At 40.0% G+C, this 19,124-nt stretch overlaps 1 protein-coding gene across 12 annotated transcripts in view; it reads left to right on the forward strand.

Annotated features, from left to right (window-relative positions):
- mast4 (microtubule associated serine/threonine kinase family member 4) overlaps positions 1-19,124 on the forward strand; it is a 116,121-nt gene that overhangs the window by 48,128 nt on the left and 48,869 nt on the right. For 10 of the 12 annotated variants that reach the window (XM_037753773.1, XM_037753780.1, XM_037753774.1 and 7 more), the window contains one exon: positions 8,494-8,525. In XM_037753773.1, the coding sequence (XP_037609701.1) occupies positions 8,494-8,525 (32 nt within the window). Of the gene's footprint in view, positions 1-8,493; positions 8,526-16,575; positions 16,856-19,024; positions 19,106-19,124 lie in introns of those variants that run through there. The other 2 variants (XM_037753783.1, XM_037753784.1) reach the window with 2 other exon arrangements.

Raw genomic sequence — 19,124 nt, forward strand, 5'->3', positions numbered from 1 at the left:
TTATACGTGTAAGAAGTTACAAACAGTCTCTTTAAGGGTCCATTATCATGAGATTAAAAGGAGCTCCTCATTAAACAAAAGAGAGATGATCAAATTAGCAGAACATTCCTCTCAGTAATGAATAGTTTCCCTCTTACAACATTGGATGAGCGGTGGATTAAGCATTTATGACAGCTAACATCTCGCTACGAGGAGAAATGTGAGGATGCCGACAGATTCAATCAGCAAAGCTTTCTAACAGTGTTTGTGTGCTTTACTGTTGACTCTCCTCCCGCTGGCTCACAGATCAATATCCCTCACATGGAGCTGGACATAATAATAGTTCAGACTGACAGTAGGTCTGGATTTACTGATGTAGTTGTCATGGTTAATAGAAGTCAGTTGCTTACCTGTAGTTTTCTATATGATCAACATTCATTCATTGTCTGTTTCTAAATGTGCAGACTGTTTACTGGAGGTCAACGTGTGCACTTTGAGACCATCTTCAATCAGTTTTATAATGCAGTCCGTCTCCTTCCTGTACTACATGTGTTGGGAGCAGATAACCAGCTTTACTGATCTATTGACTTCTCCTAATCGCTACGACTTTGAAGCAGCATTTCGGTTAGATGAAGCTAAGATTTAATTCTGACTAAAGTCTTTAATTATTAGGACCTTAGTCCTTTTTCTAATGTTCTTGTTACTTTTTTTTTTATTATCATATTTAGTCAACCTCATACTGTAATAGTTGTTTTTTTTTTTGGTCAAGTTTTAGTTGACTGAAATTCAGGGCATTTTAATCTTATCTTAGTCAAAGAAAAACAGAACTATTTTAGTGTAGTTTTAGGTCATGAAAAGTTATTTTTGTCATGAGATGAAATTGAACATTTCAGTTAATCTCGTCTAATCAAAGTCCTCCTGACTGAGGTCACTGTGTGCCTGTATTCCTGATATGACACCAACCTGCTGCATTGAGATTTTATTTTTAAACTACATTTTAGTCTTTTTAGTAAGTCACATGTTGTATGATGACATGATGTACATGATGTTGTGGCATCTCGTCATCGTTTCATCTTGAGGCCTATTTGTACGTATTTTTTTTGTGGACGTTTTTTTAATCCGTCATCTGCTAAAAAAACCGTTACTCACAGAAACCGAGCACACTGAGTCCGATGTGTTGACAAAACAAACAAACAAAACTGAATTAAATACGTGGGTACAAGGGAGAGCGCTAGTCCCAAATGGGGTTATTGAATGAAGTTATCGTTCAGCTGCCTAGAGCTCAATCACTTCTGTCTTAATCCAGGGTTAACCTACCCAGGTCCAACCCTCCTTTTGTCAATTCAAACCAAGCCAGTCAACCTGGGTTGAACCCTGGTCAGGACAGTTCAGATACGACCTGGGAGCAATGCATACCAATTAGCTCAGGTGTTAGAAATGGGCAGAGGGTTACACCTCTGGAGGATTACAGAGAGGGGAGATGATAGTGACGTCATCAATGTGAGCAAAAACATAAAATGTCACAGAATGATGCATGTTTTTGGTATACAGTATAAATATAGTACACACAGCATGTTTAGCTTTATGAAATGTTAACTATGTTGTATGTATGGAGCTGTAATGTATGCAAAAACATACAGACAACATACAGATTTACAGCATCTATTCATCAACATGAACCTTATTTCCTCTGTTTAGCTACAGTACCCATTTATCGTATATTAGACTACATTGTGCTATCTAATATGATAATATAGGCTACATTTACAAACGGATTAGACACTTCTGAAGACTGAAATGTATATTTCACTCACTCCACCATCCCAGCAAAGATTTACTACATATAGTAGACCTACTAAAGTTGTTCAGCTGGACGTGTGGCAACTGTTGCATAATGTAAGAGCTTGTCCAAACATAATAAAATGAGTTTATATTTCATTTAGTTTGCTAATTGCTTGATAATGTAATGAACCAGGGCTGGGTTTGTTACTTTATTACAGAGATAACAGATGACAAATGAATCTTTTTGCAGGTTTATTTTGAAAGATAAAAAGTTAAAAAAGGTAACATAGAAGATGTGTAAACACTCTTTAAAAACAGATGCGCGTACAGCTGGCGGTACCCTGAGGTAGTCGGCTTATTATTAACGCGTGTGTTTCCGTGTAACGTAACGGAGGATGTCTCTCTCATTCAGCAGCCTTGTTATGTTCGGTTAACGTTACACTACGTTGTCTCTCACCGTCCTGTCATTACCGCTTTTTTTCTTCATCACTGCGAACGACCAGGAGCTCCCGTACCTCGATGTCTCGCCACACATCCGTGTGGTTCTCGTCCGTCGTTCATCTCTGGTCTGTCTGACAACATTCCTGCTGCCGTCCCGCTGTTTGTTTATGAGCCAAGGCGACCTGTGACCTGTGACAGTTACATCACGGACTGTGCGCCCTCATTTGCAACCGAATAGGTTTGTCCCGCCCCGTTTGGTAGCGACCCTGGTCCGTGCAATTCACATCGAAAATCAACCCTGGTCCAAGCAAGGTCTGACCCTGGTCCGACCCACCTCTCGACCTGGGTCGCAAAGGCGAGTCAATCAACACGGGTTAACCTTTCATACACACAACCAACCCTGGTTCAACCCTGGTTGAGTCCTCGGTGTGAAAGGGGTAAAAGGAGCATCTCAGCCAGAGGAGTTTATATCAGGCGAAAAGAGGACAATGACGACAGAAACCGGAAGATCAACTGTTAGTTTATTTTGTGTTCTTATTTTCTAATTTAAGCTTTCTTACAGAGAGCATCAGTAGTCATGATAAAAGTGTACATTTAGAATAAATACTTGAATGAAACCTGCAGTCTGTGACTCCTCCTGCAGGTTCTGGAGCTTCTGACTGTTGTTGCGAGCATATTAGCACGCCACCGTTTGCATTTAAGGTGGACCAGCTTTTCTCCTTAAAGTGAAGAGCCGCCTCTGAGCCGCTCAGCTTTTGAGTTAATTGTTAACATTTCTTTTAACCGTTTTTAACCGTTAGCGTTAATCGGTTAAAATGCTTAATGTCGGTTAACGGTTAAACGGTTAAACGGTTTATTATGGACAACCCTAATCTTATATATTATCTGTAGACACTTATATGCTAACTACAAGGTAGTTAAGTAGAGCTGGTCAGACCAGACTAAGTGAGGATTAGAGGGATTCAACTTGTGTTACTGTGATGTCACACAAGGTGTTGATTTGATGACATGTCTGAAGTGTTTTCCCGCCAGTCAGCAGCAAACCACCATAAAACCAAGTACACTTTTGATCTTGAGATGTAGGAAAATCCAAAATAAATTAAAGAGAATAATTAATGAACCATTACACATTAGCCTTTTTTACAAGAGCAAATACGGCAGCTTTGATGTGGCGTCTCGGAGATGAAATGTTGCTGCTTGAAGTCAGTAATTGCCATTTACTCTGTGGAACAATAAACCGTCTCAGGTTCACTGTGTCAGCACCGAGGAGATTAGCGGATAAACAAATGATTAAACATACGAGGTTTACTTTGTTTTTCTGACGAACAACTTTCAAAGATGAAAGCTTTTCATGCAATTACTCTGTTTGTGTTGCCTGTTTGACTGCTTCTGAACTTCTTAAGGATCATAAAATCTAATGGAAATACTTGTATTTATGTTAAGCCTTATGCTGACTTTGAAAAAACACACATGTTTGAGCAGAAACACAATTTGCATTAAGCCACATTAAAGGTCCCATATTGGAAAAAGTGAGATTTTCATGTCTTTTATATTATAAAGCAGGTTTAAGTCCTATATAAATACTGTTAAACTATAAAAATGCTCGATATACGGAGAAATACACACAGCCCGTATGCAGAAGTTGTGCTTTTGAAACAAGCTGTTCGGATTTCTGTCCATTTGTGATGACACAGATATACAATATTTAGACCATTACACGGTTTTACCGTAAACATTCTAAATGTGTCCCAGTTTATTTCCTGGTTGCAGTGTATGTGAATAACATCAGCTGACAGGAAGTAAACATGGACCCAAACTGTTGCCTACTGTTGTCATCAAATCAACACCCTGTGTGACATCACAGTAACACAAGTAAACATGGACCCAAACTGTTGCCTAGCAACGCAATTCTGTGGAAATGCACTAAAACGGAGCGTTTCAGACAGAGGGTAAATACAGGTATATTCAGGCAGACAGTATGAGGAAAATAATGTATTTATAAAGTATGAACCTGAAAATGAGCACAATATGGGACCTTTAAATGTGTATACTACACAGCATGTGTTACTATCCAAAGAGGCTAAAAAGAAAATTCACAGATCTAAAACTCTAAGTAAAAGTATTTTTGTAAATGTACACAATAGGTATGGAGAAGGGAGTACTGCATGTGTAGTTCCCAGGACTGGTCTCTCATTGAATTCATTTCTCCTGCTGGTCTTGGTGCTGTTGATATTGCAGCTGCACTAGTCCGACACACTGTTTGACCATGACGTTAACACACAGCTCAGACTCACTCTGACCCTGAGCACATGGAGAGAAATGTCTGGAAGGGATGATGAAGCAAGAGGTGAAGTCCACCAACTGACCGTCTTCTAAATGATGCTACCGAGGTTAACCACCACCACGGCAGGAAATATCACAGCCGTTAAATCCTCCTCCTGGAACCAGCCAGCAGGAGGAAATGTTTAGTTTGGATTAATATGTGGTTAAAGCAGCAGTGGGTAGAAATGGAGCAAATATGATTTAAAAAAAGTTATTCTTATAAAACTATAAAAATATTCTAGCTACTGCAGCTTTAAGAGAGTAAACCGTAAGCAGTGATGCTCAATGAGATCCAATTTAAAAAAAACTAACACTTCTTCACACTTATGCATTGTTTTCTGTGAAACCCTTTTGCATGTGAAGGCATTTTGAATCCCACATGGCAGTGGAGGACCCCGCCAGTAACATTAAAAGCTACTATATAGAGCATGGATGTATAAAGAGAACTGGATACAGCATTGCCGGCAAGGCCCCGGTCATTCCTACTAAAGTTGCTCAGTGGTGCATGAAATAAAAGTACCTTGATCTTCTATGGATCTTCCTTCTCCTAGCCCCCTACTGAAAACTCCTCCTCCAGGCCCTCGCTCCTTTAACTCCTCCTCCCGGCCCTCGCTCCTTTAGCTCCTCCTCCCGGCCCTCGCTCCTTTAGCTCCTCCTCCAGGCCCTCGCTCCTTCAACTCCTCCTCCCGGCCCTCGCTCCTTTAACTCCTCCTCCCGGCCCTCGCTCCTTTAACTCCTCCTCCCGGCCCTCCTCCCGGCCTTCGCTCTAACCTTAATCTGGGGCTCATTCACATGAACAGAGGAAGGGAAATAACTCAGTGCATTTTACAACTTTTTAAATAAGGGCTATTCAAGTGTTAGAACTGGGAAGTTGATTCACCTCTAAATAAATGATTACAGACGATGCAAGTCTATGAGGAAACAGTCTTTTTGAGCCCGATGGCATCACATGACGGACCCAGAAGTTTTTTGGCCACTCTGTAAAATTTGCTTCATAGCTCAGCACTCCTCCTGAGAGCTCTGTAGAGGTAATTATAAAATGTAAATACATGTTGAAAAATATCAGAAATGGATTTAATGAGTTTGAGGATTTGAGTGGCAGGTATGGTAGTGGGCTGTAATGTGTTAACCCGAGTTATCATCATTCTTTTTATGTTTTTTCAGAAATTTTGATTAGTTTCTGTGAGCTCAGAATTTCTGGTAATATGGTTTTCTGGTATAATCTTTTGTAACAGACCATTGTTTGTGCTGGAATAAGTGCTTTCATTTGGTAATACCAGGGCTGTTTCATTCACAGAAAAACTGATTTTGAGGCAAAGACAAATCCAAAGTTCAGTCAGCAGGAGAGTTTGTATGCGTCTCACTCTCCGTTTCATTAAAACCATGTCACACAGTGCACTTTGAATACGCTTGCTGTCAGTAATATCCCACTTTCTCTACACAAGCTTTGCTTACTCAGAAAGCTGTCAAAAAAGCATTAAAAACATAAATAAGCAAGTCATTACAATGCATTTATTCTTCTTTTATGTAATTACTTTCCAGAGGCATGAATTGATTTCACATGAATACATGTGTTTTTCAATAAATGGGTTTATTATCATCATGTTTCTGCTCTCATATTGCCGGTATTATAGACATCACACTGTGCTTTGGTGGATATCCCACCAGCGTAAGTCATTCCCTGCTTGTAATTAGTGTTGTGTGAGCTGCGGTCATGTCTCCTAAGGAAACTCTCTGTCCTTGGTCTTCTAGGCAGCAGGGGAAGCCAGACATTAAGCCCTAATTGATAGCAAAGGGAGAGTGGGGCTTAGCTCTTTTTTCTGCTGACTGGAGCAGCCAATACACATCAACTCAATGTCCTACACTGTTAGAGACAAAGGACCTCATCCTTATCGGGTTGTTATTAGACAACCAAATGATCAAATCAGAGGGATTTGTAGTCACAAAATGAAATGGATCTGCTTATTTATCAGTCCTCTTTTACAACAAGAGGGCCGATCCAGGAGGGAGCTGCAGAGCTTTGTGTTTGTTTCACACTGCTGATAAAAAAAAGAGCTCAGGTGTGAGGCCCATAAAACAAGCAGATATTTTACCAGAAACTACTGTAATTAAACAAACACTCTACGGGGGATATAATGATCTGTACACGGTGTGCTCGTCTGTCACCGCGGCTGATGTCGGTCCTCGGCAGCAGCAGCTGTGCTTGTATGTATTTTACTTCTTGGTTCCTGGCAGCTTTTCGAGAAATATGTTCTTCTGAGTGTTTGAATGAAATTTGTATCATTTAATTTTCTGTGAAGGAACTGAACAGCAGTTTTATCCTTTTAAGTAAGAAGCCTGTGAAAGCACATAATCCTTCAAGAAATCAATGAGGGCATTGTTGGTGCGCTTCACTACTCCCAGTAAACCCTGACCTCTGTGTAACTCTGCCTTCTACAGTTGACTTCAGCAACATCTTTATATACACTATCGTCTTTAATTAAATACACTGAAAGAAGATAAACATGCAAACGTCAGTTTTCATTCTTTGGAGCTGGGTTTGTCCTTTCAGAGCCTTCATGTTCACGCGCTTCAGCTGCAACATATCCTCATACAACACTTTTTTATATCTTATGAAGGGTGATTCCTCATTTGTGCACTTTCCTGCGAATGTTTCCATCAGTTTCCACTCTTTAAGTGCATATAACATATTGTATATATATTATATACAGTCTTTTTAAAAAATAAACGTCTGACTTGGTTAGATTTAGGCAACAAAACTAATTAGTTAGGTTTAGCTACAGAAGACTAACTAATAACTACAGAAGTGGCGTGAGCTTGAGATTTCGCCGTCATTTGGCGCCAGAGTCGCAGTAGTGATCGGACGGTGGAACCACGGTATCGAGGTCACCCGCCCACACAGCCGCCCGAACCAAGCGCGAGCCGAGCACGGCCGTAAGAGAGACTCACAGGTGTCATGGCGTCTCACCCATTTTTTTGACAGCATCAAATAACTAATTAAAACCAAACTTATCAGAAAAACTAGAAGTGCACTCGGAGAGCGCAGACCTCCGCCAAGGCAGGTTTTATGTACGTCGCTAGAACTACCTAAAATGACAGAAACCATCTTTGGGAAAAGTGTATTAGACGTGTACTTTGACTTTTTAGTTAGTCCCATCTGCTAACATGGAGGGGGGTGGGACTTATGAGCTATACTGCAGCCAGCCACCAGGGGGCCATCCAGATGTTTTGGCTTCACTTTTTGGAGAGCCGTCATGTCGTCCATCTTTATATACAGCTGATGGTATAAACGGTGTATGAGAACAGCCTGTCAGCTGCTGATTTCAGGTTTAAATCCAGATGCTTTCTTTAAACTTCTGGTCCAGTTCTCTGGGATGAGATGGAACCGTTTCACACCTGGATGAGATGGAACCGTTTCACACCTGCTCTGTGAGCCATATGGTGTCTGTTTGTGAGGCTGTAAAGCTGAAGCTGTTTTAAAACAGACTCAATCTCTTCCTTCATTTTAACTTTCTTTATTTTGTTCTTCTTCATTGATTGGGATGTTCCTGGAGAACAGGCCTCCTGCTCGTCATTTATAAAGAAAAAAAAAACATGTGACAGCTTTTATGAATCTTGAAATGTGTCAGCTTTGCACGTCAAACCCAGATCTTAGTACATGAAAGCGTAATGCAACACTTATTCCAATGCGGACCTCAGTTATTATTATATTATATTTATATTATATATGCACTCATCAGATACATCACATCAATCTAGTTACAATAAAGTATGATTGCAATGTTTTACACTGTTTATATAGAATAACCAAGTAGCCTTTTTAAATGTCACACGTTTTGTAAGGTGACTTTCTTTTGTTAATGTTTGTGGAGTGCACATGAGGATAACGGATGATTCATTTAAATTGTATATTGTTATTATTAAGTTTTCAATTTTTGTGCTTATAACTCTTTTTCTTTTCATTTCCAGAAAGAGCTGAGTCTTCCCAGAAGAGGCAGTTTGTAAGTACCCAGACATACAGTATGTTACATAAAGACATCTGCTTTATATCATGTAATGAACCTTAACCTCCAGTTGTCACATTGTTAGTGCAGAAACTTAAATTAGCTCAAATAATATTTGTATAAAGGGTTATAAAGTTAAAACCTTTTTAAACATTTCAACTCAGCTGTATGCTGATAATGATGTGAATAAACATGAATCACAGTATTCCACAGTAGGACCGCATGATATAGTTGAAATCAATATCATGGTATTAAAATTTCACATAAAATATCAAAAGATTACATAAAATAATCAAATTGATGTTCGTAGTAGTTTCTCTGGGAATGCTACTAATATAAGAAACTGTTTGATTTTAGATATTTTTCTTTCATATGCAGCATTAATTCAGGGCAGGCCATGTTGTGAGAGTCTGAGTGATGAAGCTTCATTGATATTTAGATTAAGAAACTCTGAATGTGTGAACTCATGATCGTCCACAAGTGGGCTCTTCAGTCAAAAGGTGTCAATGAATCACATTTTATTATGTAAACGTTCTTGGCCTCCAGTCAGCTTTGATGATTGTGTGACAACTTGTGAAATATTAGTTGTATTTAGGCTACATTATTAACACATTTTAGAGTCACATAACTAACATTTATGTGACCTGAAAAGGTTATTGTTGCTCTTATGGGTTGCACATATTCTGTGCATTACTTCCCAATAAGCAACATACATACTATTTATTCTGACTCTGGTGTGAAATTCTCAAATGACTTTTGCTGAATATGCCGTGGCCGTTAATATATGGGCATGTTTCTAATCACTTTTCCATTTCCATTTATTTTATGTTTGACAAAACTAATATTTGTGTTTGGACTGTAAGTACTGAAACATTCTTCTCACTGAGTCAGGAGTTGTAGGTTACAGCGGCTGAAAAGGCTTTTGAAGCAGTTGCTAATAAATTCATATTTTGAATGTGAAAGAAGGTTATATTAAAGGTACGATTTGAATTTGTGCTCATTCAGAGACAGTATAATGAAATGCTGATTGACTTTAAAACAGCTCAGTTATATTTTTAGGTCTTTGTTTTTTGTTTCCCGGCACAAAAGGGGAATAAATAACAGCAAAAAACAAAATCAACAAGTATTAATTTAAGTATTGGTATCGGCCCAGAATTTTGGTGCATCCCTATAGTGGATTATGAAGTTATTGAAGTGGGCTGATAGCCGTGTGTCCCAGCTGGGTGGGCATCACTCTTCAGTGTCCCCTGGAAACAGTTTCCGTTGTGTTGTGAGCTTCTTGCAGATCTTTTTCCAAATGATGCACACGTGTTGTCTCATTGATGTGTTAATGTATTGTGAAGATGTTTTCTAAATTCTGCACGTGTGTCGTAAAGTTTGGGTATGTATGTATGTGACGATTATTATGAAGTTTTTTAAGTTGGTGAAGATCATTCTTCATTTGCTTGCTGTGTCTATTTGATGTTTTTTCTTAATTTTGCAGTGCGTTGAGTTCTATATATATATATATATATATATATATATATTAAAGATGATACTTTGACTATTGATTAGTCAGATGAAATGCAGCTTTTAAGCCTGGTGATGGTATAATAGACTTCCTGGATATTGATTTTGGTTTAGTTTCATATATTTCATGGTGGAAGAGAAAGATTTACCCATGACACCTTGCTGCTCACCTACAGTAATAGAGGTGAGCCTTTACTAACGGACTGCTGTGAGATCACCGACTGCATCGGTTTATATTTAGAGCGCTGGAGCCTCTGGTGACCTTGGTAACCATAGTAATGGTGTTTGGATATGACAAAGTTGATATAACTGCAGTTATAGACTAATTCATCACATTGAAAATGAAGTGAGCATCAAGTAACTTCTAATTTGTAAGATTTGCTTCTGTTGATTGGTATTCTAGCTGTAATGTGATGTGATTGATTTCAATGTGTTAGACCGGGTGGGTAACATGTTAATGTGGCAGATGTAGGAGCTGAGTAGGGAATAAAGCCACACTGGTTAAGACTCAACACCAGGGATACTCTATTGGCTTTGCCCAGAGGCAAGTTAATAAACAAACATTAATCATATTATTAATTATTATTAATATAAAGATGAATATCTATCATTAAATGAAACATTAAAGGGCCTATAACTCATCTTTCTTTGAGGTTCTTTTTTTTTCTTCAAATTAACTGACTTATTAACTTAATTTATTAACTAAAGTAACTTGGCACAAGGATTGACACTCGGCCTATATGACAAATAAATCAGATATTTTACTGAAATGAATAGCTGCAACTGCTTTTTAGTTGTAAATGTGGGCATTTTAGGATTTGAGGACATTCAATATGAAATATTGAAAAAAAAAAAAATAATAGCAAATGATTAGACAAGGAAATAAATATTGAATTTAATGTAACAAAAAATAAAAAATAAATATAGCCATTAATTAATTAATTGATAAAATGTGACATAAATTGATATTTCTGCTTTTTTATTTATTTATCTTTGTATTAATTCCCTTATTTATTTACTCCTCTGTTTAATTTTCCCTTTATTTATTTATTTAGGTATTTATTTTTATTATTTTCCCCTGGTACTCTTTTTCATAAACAAACTATAGTCCATTTTGATGTTTTTTTTAATGCATTCTGGCACCTTATTTACACTGTATTTACACCTTATTTACACCTTATTTACACCTTATTTACATTAACAGTACGAAAAGAAATGCCATTTTGGATGAATGTATTTTCATGATGAATTAGAAACTGTCCGGCAGGCCGTAAGTTGAGTATCACTGCTCTACATACATGTATCTTTTAATCACAAAAAGAAAAAGTACATAGAGAAGGAAGTTAGCTTTTCAAACACAGAGCAGTGAAAGCTCATCGAGGTTTTCCTGTGACAGAGAGCCATCTACTGAAGATCTGAAGTCATTAACATCCCAGCTGGTGTCGACATGGCAGTTTATCACCATGGTTAGCCTTTTCCACAAACTCTTTACATCTGAGGAGGCGTATAATAATATAATTGATATAATATAATATAATATAATATAATATAATATAATATATAATAATGTATAATAATATAATTTATTATTATTATCATTTCTTTTCCACAGCCACAACAGTGATGGGCTGTATCAGTCAGACTGTCATTCTGGTTATGTGATGACTGGAACCTATTAATAGGCTGACCTTAATAACTGGAAGTCTTTTGCTGGGTCCAATTAAATAACTTCAAATCAGTCATTCGTATGTGTTGGCAACTCAAGGTGCACTCACTGGAGTTGTTGACCATCTTTGTTATTCTTATTTCTCACCTTCAGCACAAAAACAGCTCTGAAGGACCAAAGCTGTTGTGTTGCCCAATGACATGATTCATGCAACAGGATATCAGAGGGGAGTTGTTGACTGTAGATTCTGTTACGTGGTGTTTTTATGGTGATATTCAGTTCAACAGATGTTGTCAGCCACACTTCATGAACCTGATCACTGCAGATGAAGTTGTTGTCAGCGGTTAGCCATTTAGTGAGATTTATGAGTCGTAGTTTCACAGTCCTCCCGGAGGTTTTTATATACACAGTGTGAATTTATCCCGGGTCTGGCACACATTCTGAGCGCATATGTTGTTGCTGAATTGATCTGCCGATCAGCCCAGACTGCAGGGTAGGGTAGGTAGGGTTAGTTCTGCAGGGTAGGTAGGGTTAGTTCTGCAGGGTAGGGTAGGTAGGGTTAGTTTTGTAGGGTAGGTAGGGTTAGTTCTGCAGGGTAGGTTAGGTAGGGTTAGTTTTGTAGGGTAGGTAGGGTTAGTTCTGCAGGGTAGGGTAGGTAGGGTTAGTTCTGCAGGGTAGGGTAGGTAGGGTTAGTTTTGCAGGGTAGTGTAGGTGGGGTTAGTTTTGCAGGGTAGGTAGGGTTAGTTCTGCAGGGTAGGGTAGGTAGGGTTAGTTTTGTAGGGTAGGTAGGGTTAGTTCTGCAGGGTAGGGTAGGTAGGGTTAGTTCTGCAGGGTAGGGTAGGTAGGGGTAAGGTTTGTTTTGCAGCCAGACTTTGCTGTTTTGGTTCTGTCTCGCTGCTGAGCATCCAAACAGGATGCCAAAACATGACTCTAAATGAATTAATAGGCAACGGTTTCCAATAATTTTGTGCACTTTTTAATTTGATATGTCAGTGTTGTGTTTAAAGCTTGTTGCACTGCCCCCAAGTGGCCAAAAATGACTTAATACAAGTTAAATGAAAGCACTAAGACATTGTGTTTCAATCATTCTTATGTCTGACGGATTGGCATTGTGGAGGCAGAATAATGAATATCAAGTTTGAAGTTGACAAAGCCAAACAGAGGAGCATTTTTATTTGAAAAATCAATGATATAACATGATTATCTTTGAAAGTATTGATATTAAGATGCCCTGTGAAAAATAACAATATATTCATTTCCTAAAAGAAAGTCAGTCAACACTTTATAGATGTTAAGAAAACAAACTGTTGAAGATAATGAGTGAACAGAACTGCACTTCTCCAGGCAGTTATTGCACCAATTATTCCAAGTATTATTTATCCACATTTTTACATGTTTTTTTGCAATAGTTGCCTCATCATCTCTGACAGTATGTACTTTCATAATGAGACACCGATAATGTATCGTCTCCTGAGTGCTCTGAGAGTTCGGCCTCAAACAACATGGTTACAAGAGGTTGCAAGAAATTGCAGCAGCTTTAGACGAGAGCTGTGGCATTAATTAAAAGGTGTAAATAAGGTGCATATAAAACTAAGAGGATGGTGTATAGTGGTGAACTAACGACTGGCTTTCTGAACCTCTTTCTGTGTTACTAAAAAGCAGTCAGCATGCAGTTGCTGAGAGACTGATGTGATTCGTCTATTTCACCTGCATCAAGGTAGAACTGATGTCAAATGAATTCAAGCTGAACAATAGAAGCTCCTCTGCACTCTGTGTGCTGTGAGTCAGTGAAAGTTTTTCACACCCCAGGTACAGTAGCACATCTATATTATTATGAAGACCTTGGTGAGACACCTACCATCACCAAAAGTTGTTAACGCTGCTGGAAACGGGAATTGTTGCAGATCACTGGAATAATAGCATGCCTGCTGTGCATATAGGCAGTCACCCGATTTGATTAACCGTGCAACAGCTTCTATCAGAGACAACAAGGTCAGCAATGCCTGTAATTCATTATCCATGTTGAATTAACCACTGGTGGTCAAGGCTGATGTTGGATGTTTTCTCTGGAAAAGGGTCATGTGATGAGGGTGTGACGAATCAGGGAAGGACGCATCATGACCAGGCGGAAACCTCCGGGGTCTGAGAAGTGAAGCCAGAGAGCTTTAAATCTGCATTCTCTCTAACAGCCAGCAGAGGGCGACTCCTCTTGTTGTATAGAAGTCTATAAGAAAATGAGCCTACTTCTCTCTTGATTTATTACCTCAGTAATCATTGTAAACATGAGTTTATGGTCTCAATCGCTAGTTTCAAGTCTTCTTCAATACAGCATGATGTTCATTTAGTAAATGATGGTCCCATTTAGAGTCAGATAGACCATAAAACAGGGCATGCTTTAGGGCGGGGCTACCTTGTGATTGACAGGCCGCTACCACGGCGTTGTCCGGTCTCGGATTTGTCCGTGTTTTTGTCTTACAACTTTTACCCTTTCACAGTGTGTTTTCACTTCATGAAAGTTAATTGTAAAATTTTGGTCACCTAAAAATGTCTTATTCAGCGTTCAGCTGTACTTGGCTCCACCCTCTCGTGTCACTTCAGGTTGCAAAAAATTAAGATGGCGACGGCCAAAATGCCGAACTTGAGGACTGAACTCAAAACGACAGTCCACAAACCAATGGGTGACATCACAGTGACTACGTTCACTTACTGTATATACAGTCTATGATCTTGACTGATAAGACCCAGTCAATAAGTAAACGTGGGTGTCTGCGTCGTTTTCTAAAGTCTCTGTTTCTGCCCGTGCAGACTACAACGGGGTCAGAAGCGTTTTCAAAAGTCTCCGTTTCAGGGGTCCAAAACGCTGTAGTAGTGTGGACGTTAGACTTAAACATTGCAAATGTTCTGCATTTTAAAATGAAAATGTGTTGGTGTGAATGTAGCCTCAGGATGAGTGTTGAAGGGGGGTGTGATGATTCCTGTGTGATATCTGATAGGTGAGACTGAGTGGTACATTACCTTTTACTGGCATGGTGGATGATGATGGATGACTACACATCTGTAGAAGTTATCTACTCTTGTCTCTGATCATACATATAAATTTGCTGAACGCTAATGCTGTCTTCGCACTACGAGCGACAAAAGCAACAAAACGGCCGGCGTGGACAGCTACGTTGTTGGCGAGTCACCGTCGAAGTGTTGCTCAAGCGCTCGTTGACGTAGTTTGTGTCAGTAAATAGCACTGGGAACTGGCAATAGAACAGGGTGAAACAAAAACATATCATTGGTTGACGCTTCACCGCGTCATCGGAGCGCTGAAATAAAAGCTGAGACCAGCTCAACTTTGTTTGTAGCGCGTTACGCCCGTCACAGCGACAAGCGGGTGTCAGTTTGTTCCTTTCTGTCACGGCTTCAATTAAAAATGACTTGTAGATTGTTGCGGTGTTGCTCGTAGTGTGAACACAGCTTAAGCCTAAACTGTTTATACTATATGTCTCTTTTTGAATCCACTGCATATTCCAAGACACATTTAAGGGCAGAGGCCATTACCCCAGCACCCTGAAAATGCTGGAGTCACGTCTCATTGACTTTCAGAAGGAGGAAAAAAAACTTCTTTGACTTATCATGTGCTGACAGGAAGTCATGGGTCAGAGGTTTCACTTTCTGCCAAACACAGGATCTGCACACTGTATGGTTTAACTAGGCTGGCTTCCATTGTTACAATTTAGTTTGATTTTCCTGCATTCAAATATAAAAGTCCATGAACAATTTTCAGCTTATTGAACCCACACTGGAAAATGTGTCAGATTAAAAAGATGAAAAATATCAAAATGCTTATGAGGTAATAATGTGTACTCCAAGTTTGTGGCCGACTCTTGACCCGCTTTTCTCCAGATACAACTCTGCATCTTCTTACGCTCCTCTTCCTGCCTGCCACAACTACTAGTTGTGTGGTTAATGCAGTGTTTGGTGTCATCTGCAGTGACTCTTTGCTCCTCAAACATGCTCATAGTAATGAACAATTCATCCGTCTACTGGATGAGTGAGTGAGTGAGTGAGTGAGTGAGGCAGCAGCATCTTCTCCCATCATTCCAGGTTAAACAAAAGCATCATCATACAGCAGTCACATTGCAAACACTTACACAGTTTTAGTAGTGTTGTTATTTTTGTTACAGTGTTTTCTGAATAAGTCCCCCCCTCCCCCCTCTTTTGCCATTCAGTAGTTCATTCTTCTTGGACAGTTTCCTGCCAGTGAGTCATTGATTCATTTTGACTTCTTGTGATGTTGATGGTTATGGAGTGTCTGCAACAATAAGTGCAGATAAAAATGCATCATGGGTGATTTTACTAATGATGAACAGTAGCCTCGGGGGTGTTTTAAATCCCTGCAGGGGCTAGGACACTCTGCTGCGTCATCATGCTTTATTACTTTAGGTTTCAGCCACAACGCACAAACACTTCATTCATGCATGGATTTGTTATTCTAGCTCTTCTTCTTTATTATTATTTGTATGATTTGTCTTATAAGAAGCCAGGTGTGAGTGCGTTCTGTCCGGCTGTACACTGACTGAGTGACGTGGACTGGCAGGTTGTGGTGCATTATGTTTTTTCTATGGAAGATGACATCATCCCTGTGGTTGTGGCGACATCGCATCGTATGGTGCGTGCCTCGCGTCAAGGTGACTGCGTGTTAGAGGAGCGGACAAAATGCAGATTTAATTTATTGCATTTTTGCTACGCAGCAAGTCACCAGCTGGTGGAGGAATGGTTGTGGTGGGGAGGGGGGGACAGATATGTGCATGTGAAGGAGCAGGGGGCGTGTATTAGGGGTGGGAAGAAGGGGTATTGTCCTGCCTCTGTGCCCTCCGCAGGCTACTGAGGATCTTATTTGACAGCTTCAAGGTGGGAAGTAGAAAGACCAAAACAAGAACCGTAGCCCCCTTTTTTTTTTACCCACTCCCTTTTTGTGGGGGGAGAGAAAACCAATCGGTCTCATCGCACTGTTGTGGCTGGGTTAGGCTCTTTGTCAGTGCAGGGGGGGGGGGAGGCAGGCAGGCAGTGTGAATGCATATCATGACCACAATAGAGCAAACGAGCACAGTTCAGCCATGAAAGCCCAGCGCGAGAGGCTGAGAATTCCAGGGCTGACGCTAGAGTGAGTATTTTCCTCCGTTCTCCTCCCGGCGTGGCAGCTCCTCTGCAGTGTGTAGCTTCATCTGTCTCTGTCTCATATTTGTTGCTGTCTTTCACTGTTGCTTGTGCAGCGTTAGCATTAGCAGCAGCAGCAGCAGCATCTGTAGCAGGAAGTCTGATGTAAAATCCTTCACAGCTAGGCAACAGAGGCTTCCTTGTGGTTGTGTGTCTTGTGTGTTCACGTATTCATGTTTTCATGCACGCTTTGTGTGATACGTAGACCGATAATGTGTCACGCAAAGGAGTGCCGCAACTGCACAACATGCTTTCTTTGCTGGCGTGACACACTTACATTCACACAGTGCACACGTAGGAAACACACACACACTCATAGCACACCTATGATTGTTGGTTGTGATCAATAAGGTGAAAAGCAGTGAATCAGTGTGTTTCTATGTCAGCTTTTCCCTTTTTATCAAAGCCACAGTCATCGGTTTGACTTGATTTTTTTTTATTTAGGTCAACAATGTATTTGTTATGGTTCCCTCCATTTCAGGCTTTAAAACCTGCAGTTGAGAGATGAGTAACTACGTTAAATTAGCTTTAAAACCATTATTTCTATGCAGATATATTTTTGTAATTGTCAACAAATCCCATGAAAAGACCAAAATCTGTCAGTCAATACTTTCTGATTCCCCAGCTTGTCTGTAGTTCTCACCCCCGGCCCATTGGTTCCTAAATAAAACATCAATCTTTATATTTTTCTTAACTTGCATGCTCAGTAATTTCCTAAAAACAGTAGTGACATTACTCAGCCAGGAGGAAATAGGGCATTTGTCGGGGACAGCGGGCTACCACCTGGTCTGAGAAGTGAAGCCAATGTGGAAGTGCCTTAAACTTGCAGCCTCTCTACCAGCCAGCAGGGGGCGACTCCTCTGGTTGTATAGAAGTCTATGAGAAAATGAGCCTACTTCTCTCTTGATTTATTACCTCAGTAAACATTGTAAACATGAGTTTATGATCTCAATCTCTAGTTTCAAGTCTTCTTCAATACAATATGATGTTCATTTAGTAAATGATGGTCCCATTTAGAGTCAGATAGACCATAAAGCAGGGGATGCTTTAGGGCGGGGCTACCTTGTGATTGACAAGTCGCTACCACGGCGTTGTTCGGTCTTTCACAGTGTGTATTCACTTCATTATAGTTAATTATAACCTTTTTGGTCGCCTGAAAATGTCTTATTCAGCATTTGGTTGTACTTAGCTCCAACCTCTCGTGTCACTTCTGGTTGCAAAAAACCAAGATGGCGACGGCCAAAAGGTCAAACTCAAGGCTTCAAACCGCAGTCCACAGACCGATGGGTGACATCACGGTCACTACGTCCACTTATATACGGCCTCTGGTCTGGGACTATTTTCATCAGCCACCTTACTGAGTATTTACTGCAGCAGGATGGTGCATCAAAATAAACTACATGTTCATCTTAATGAAGGAACATGTGACCCAGTGCAACAGTGAGGCTCATTGGTGTGTTTTTAATAGTGTTTAGACAACAATGGAACTCTATGGTTCAGAAGAATAACACATCAGCCTTTGGATACATACAAAATAGTTCTTAGTAGAATGCATGCATAGTTGGTTTTGGTGTTTTCGTGGAATTTCTTAAAAATAAGAGAAATATAGAAAAATCCCCAGATTTACCCTTTAAGTGTGCAGCTGAAGTTACTCATCTCTATATGACCAAAGGCTCTGCAGTGCCATGGTTTAAATAGCTCCATCTATGACATCACACATGTAAAGTGAAAGTTTCTGCATGATTTCAATCACAGGAGATGATCAGATATTGCTAACCTCATCACATTAGGTTAATCTGTAAGCTCCCTTCATAAACTGAAGCTCTTTAAGCACATCTTCTTTGATTTTAGTCTGAATTGAAACAACCTATACGAGACATCCCCAATGTCAAACAAACATTACAGAAGCAGACAGATACCTTGGGAATCTGCTCTTTAAATAGTCTGACATAGATCATTACTCTTCATGATGCTGCTGTCTTCATCTGGGCATGTGTCAGAGCTGTGTGTGTGTGTGTGTGTGTGTGGGGGGGTGGGGGTGGGGATGGGGTGGGGGGGTTCTGTCCTGTGTGTGTGATAAAAGACAACTATTCACTACACTCCATTTAACTTACAGCCTCACTCCCCGAAGCTTGAGCCCCACTCCCACTAGCCCCTGCAGTCCGTGCAGCCCGCTGCACGCGTTTCATTTCTGGAGGTAAGCGAGAGCTCTTCAA

Source organism: Sebastes umbrosus, chromosome 19 (genome assembly GCF_015220745.1).
Source record: "Sebastes umbrosus isolate fSebUmb1 chromosome 19, fSebUmb1.pri, whole genome shotgun sequence".
NCBI lineage: Eukaryota > Metazoa > Chordata > Actinopteri > Perciformes > Sebastidae > Sebastes > Sebastes umbrosus.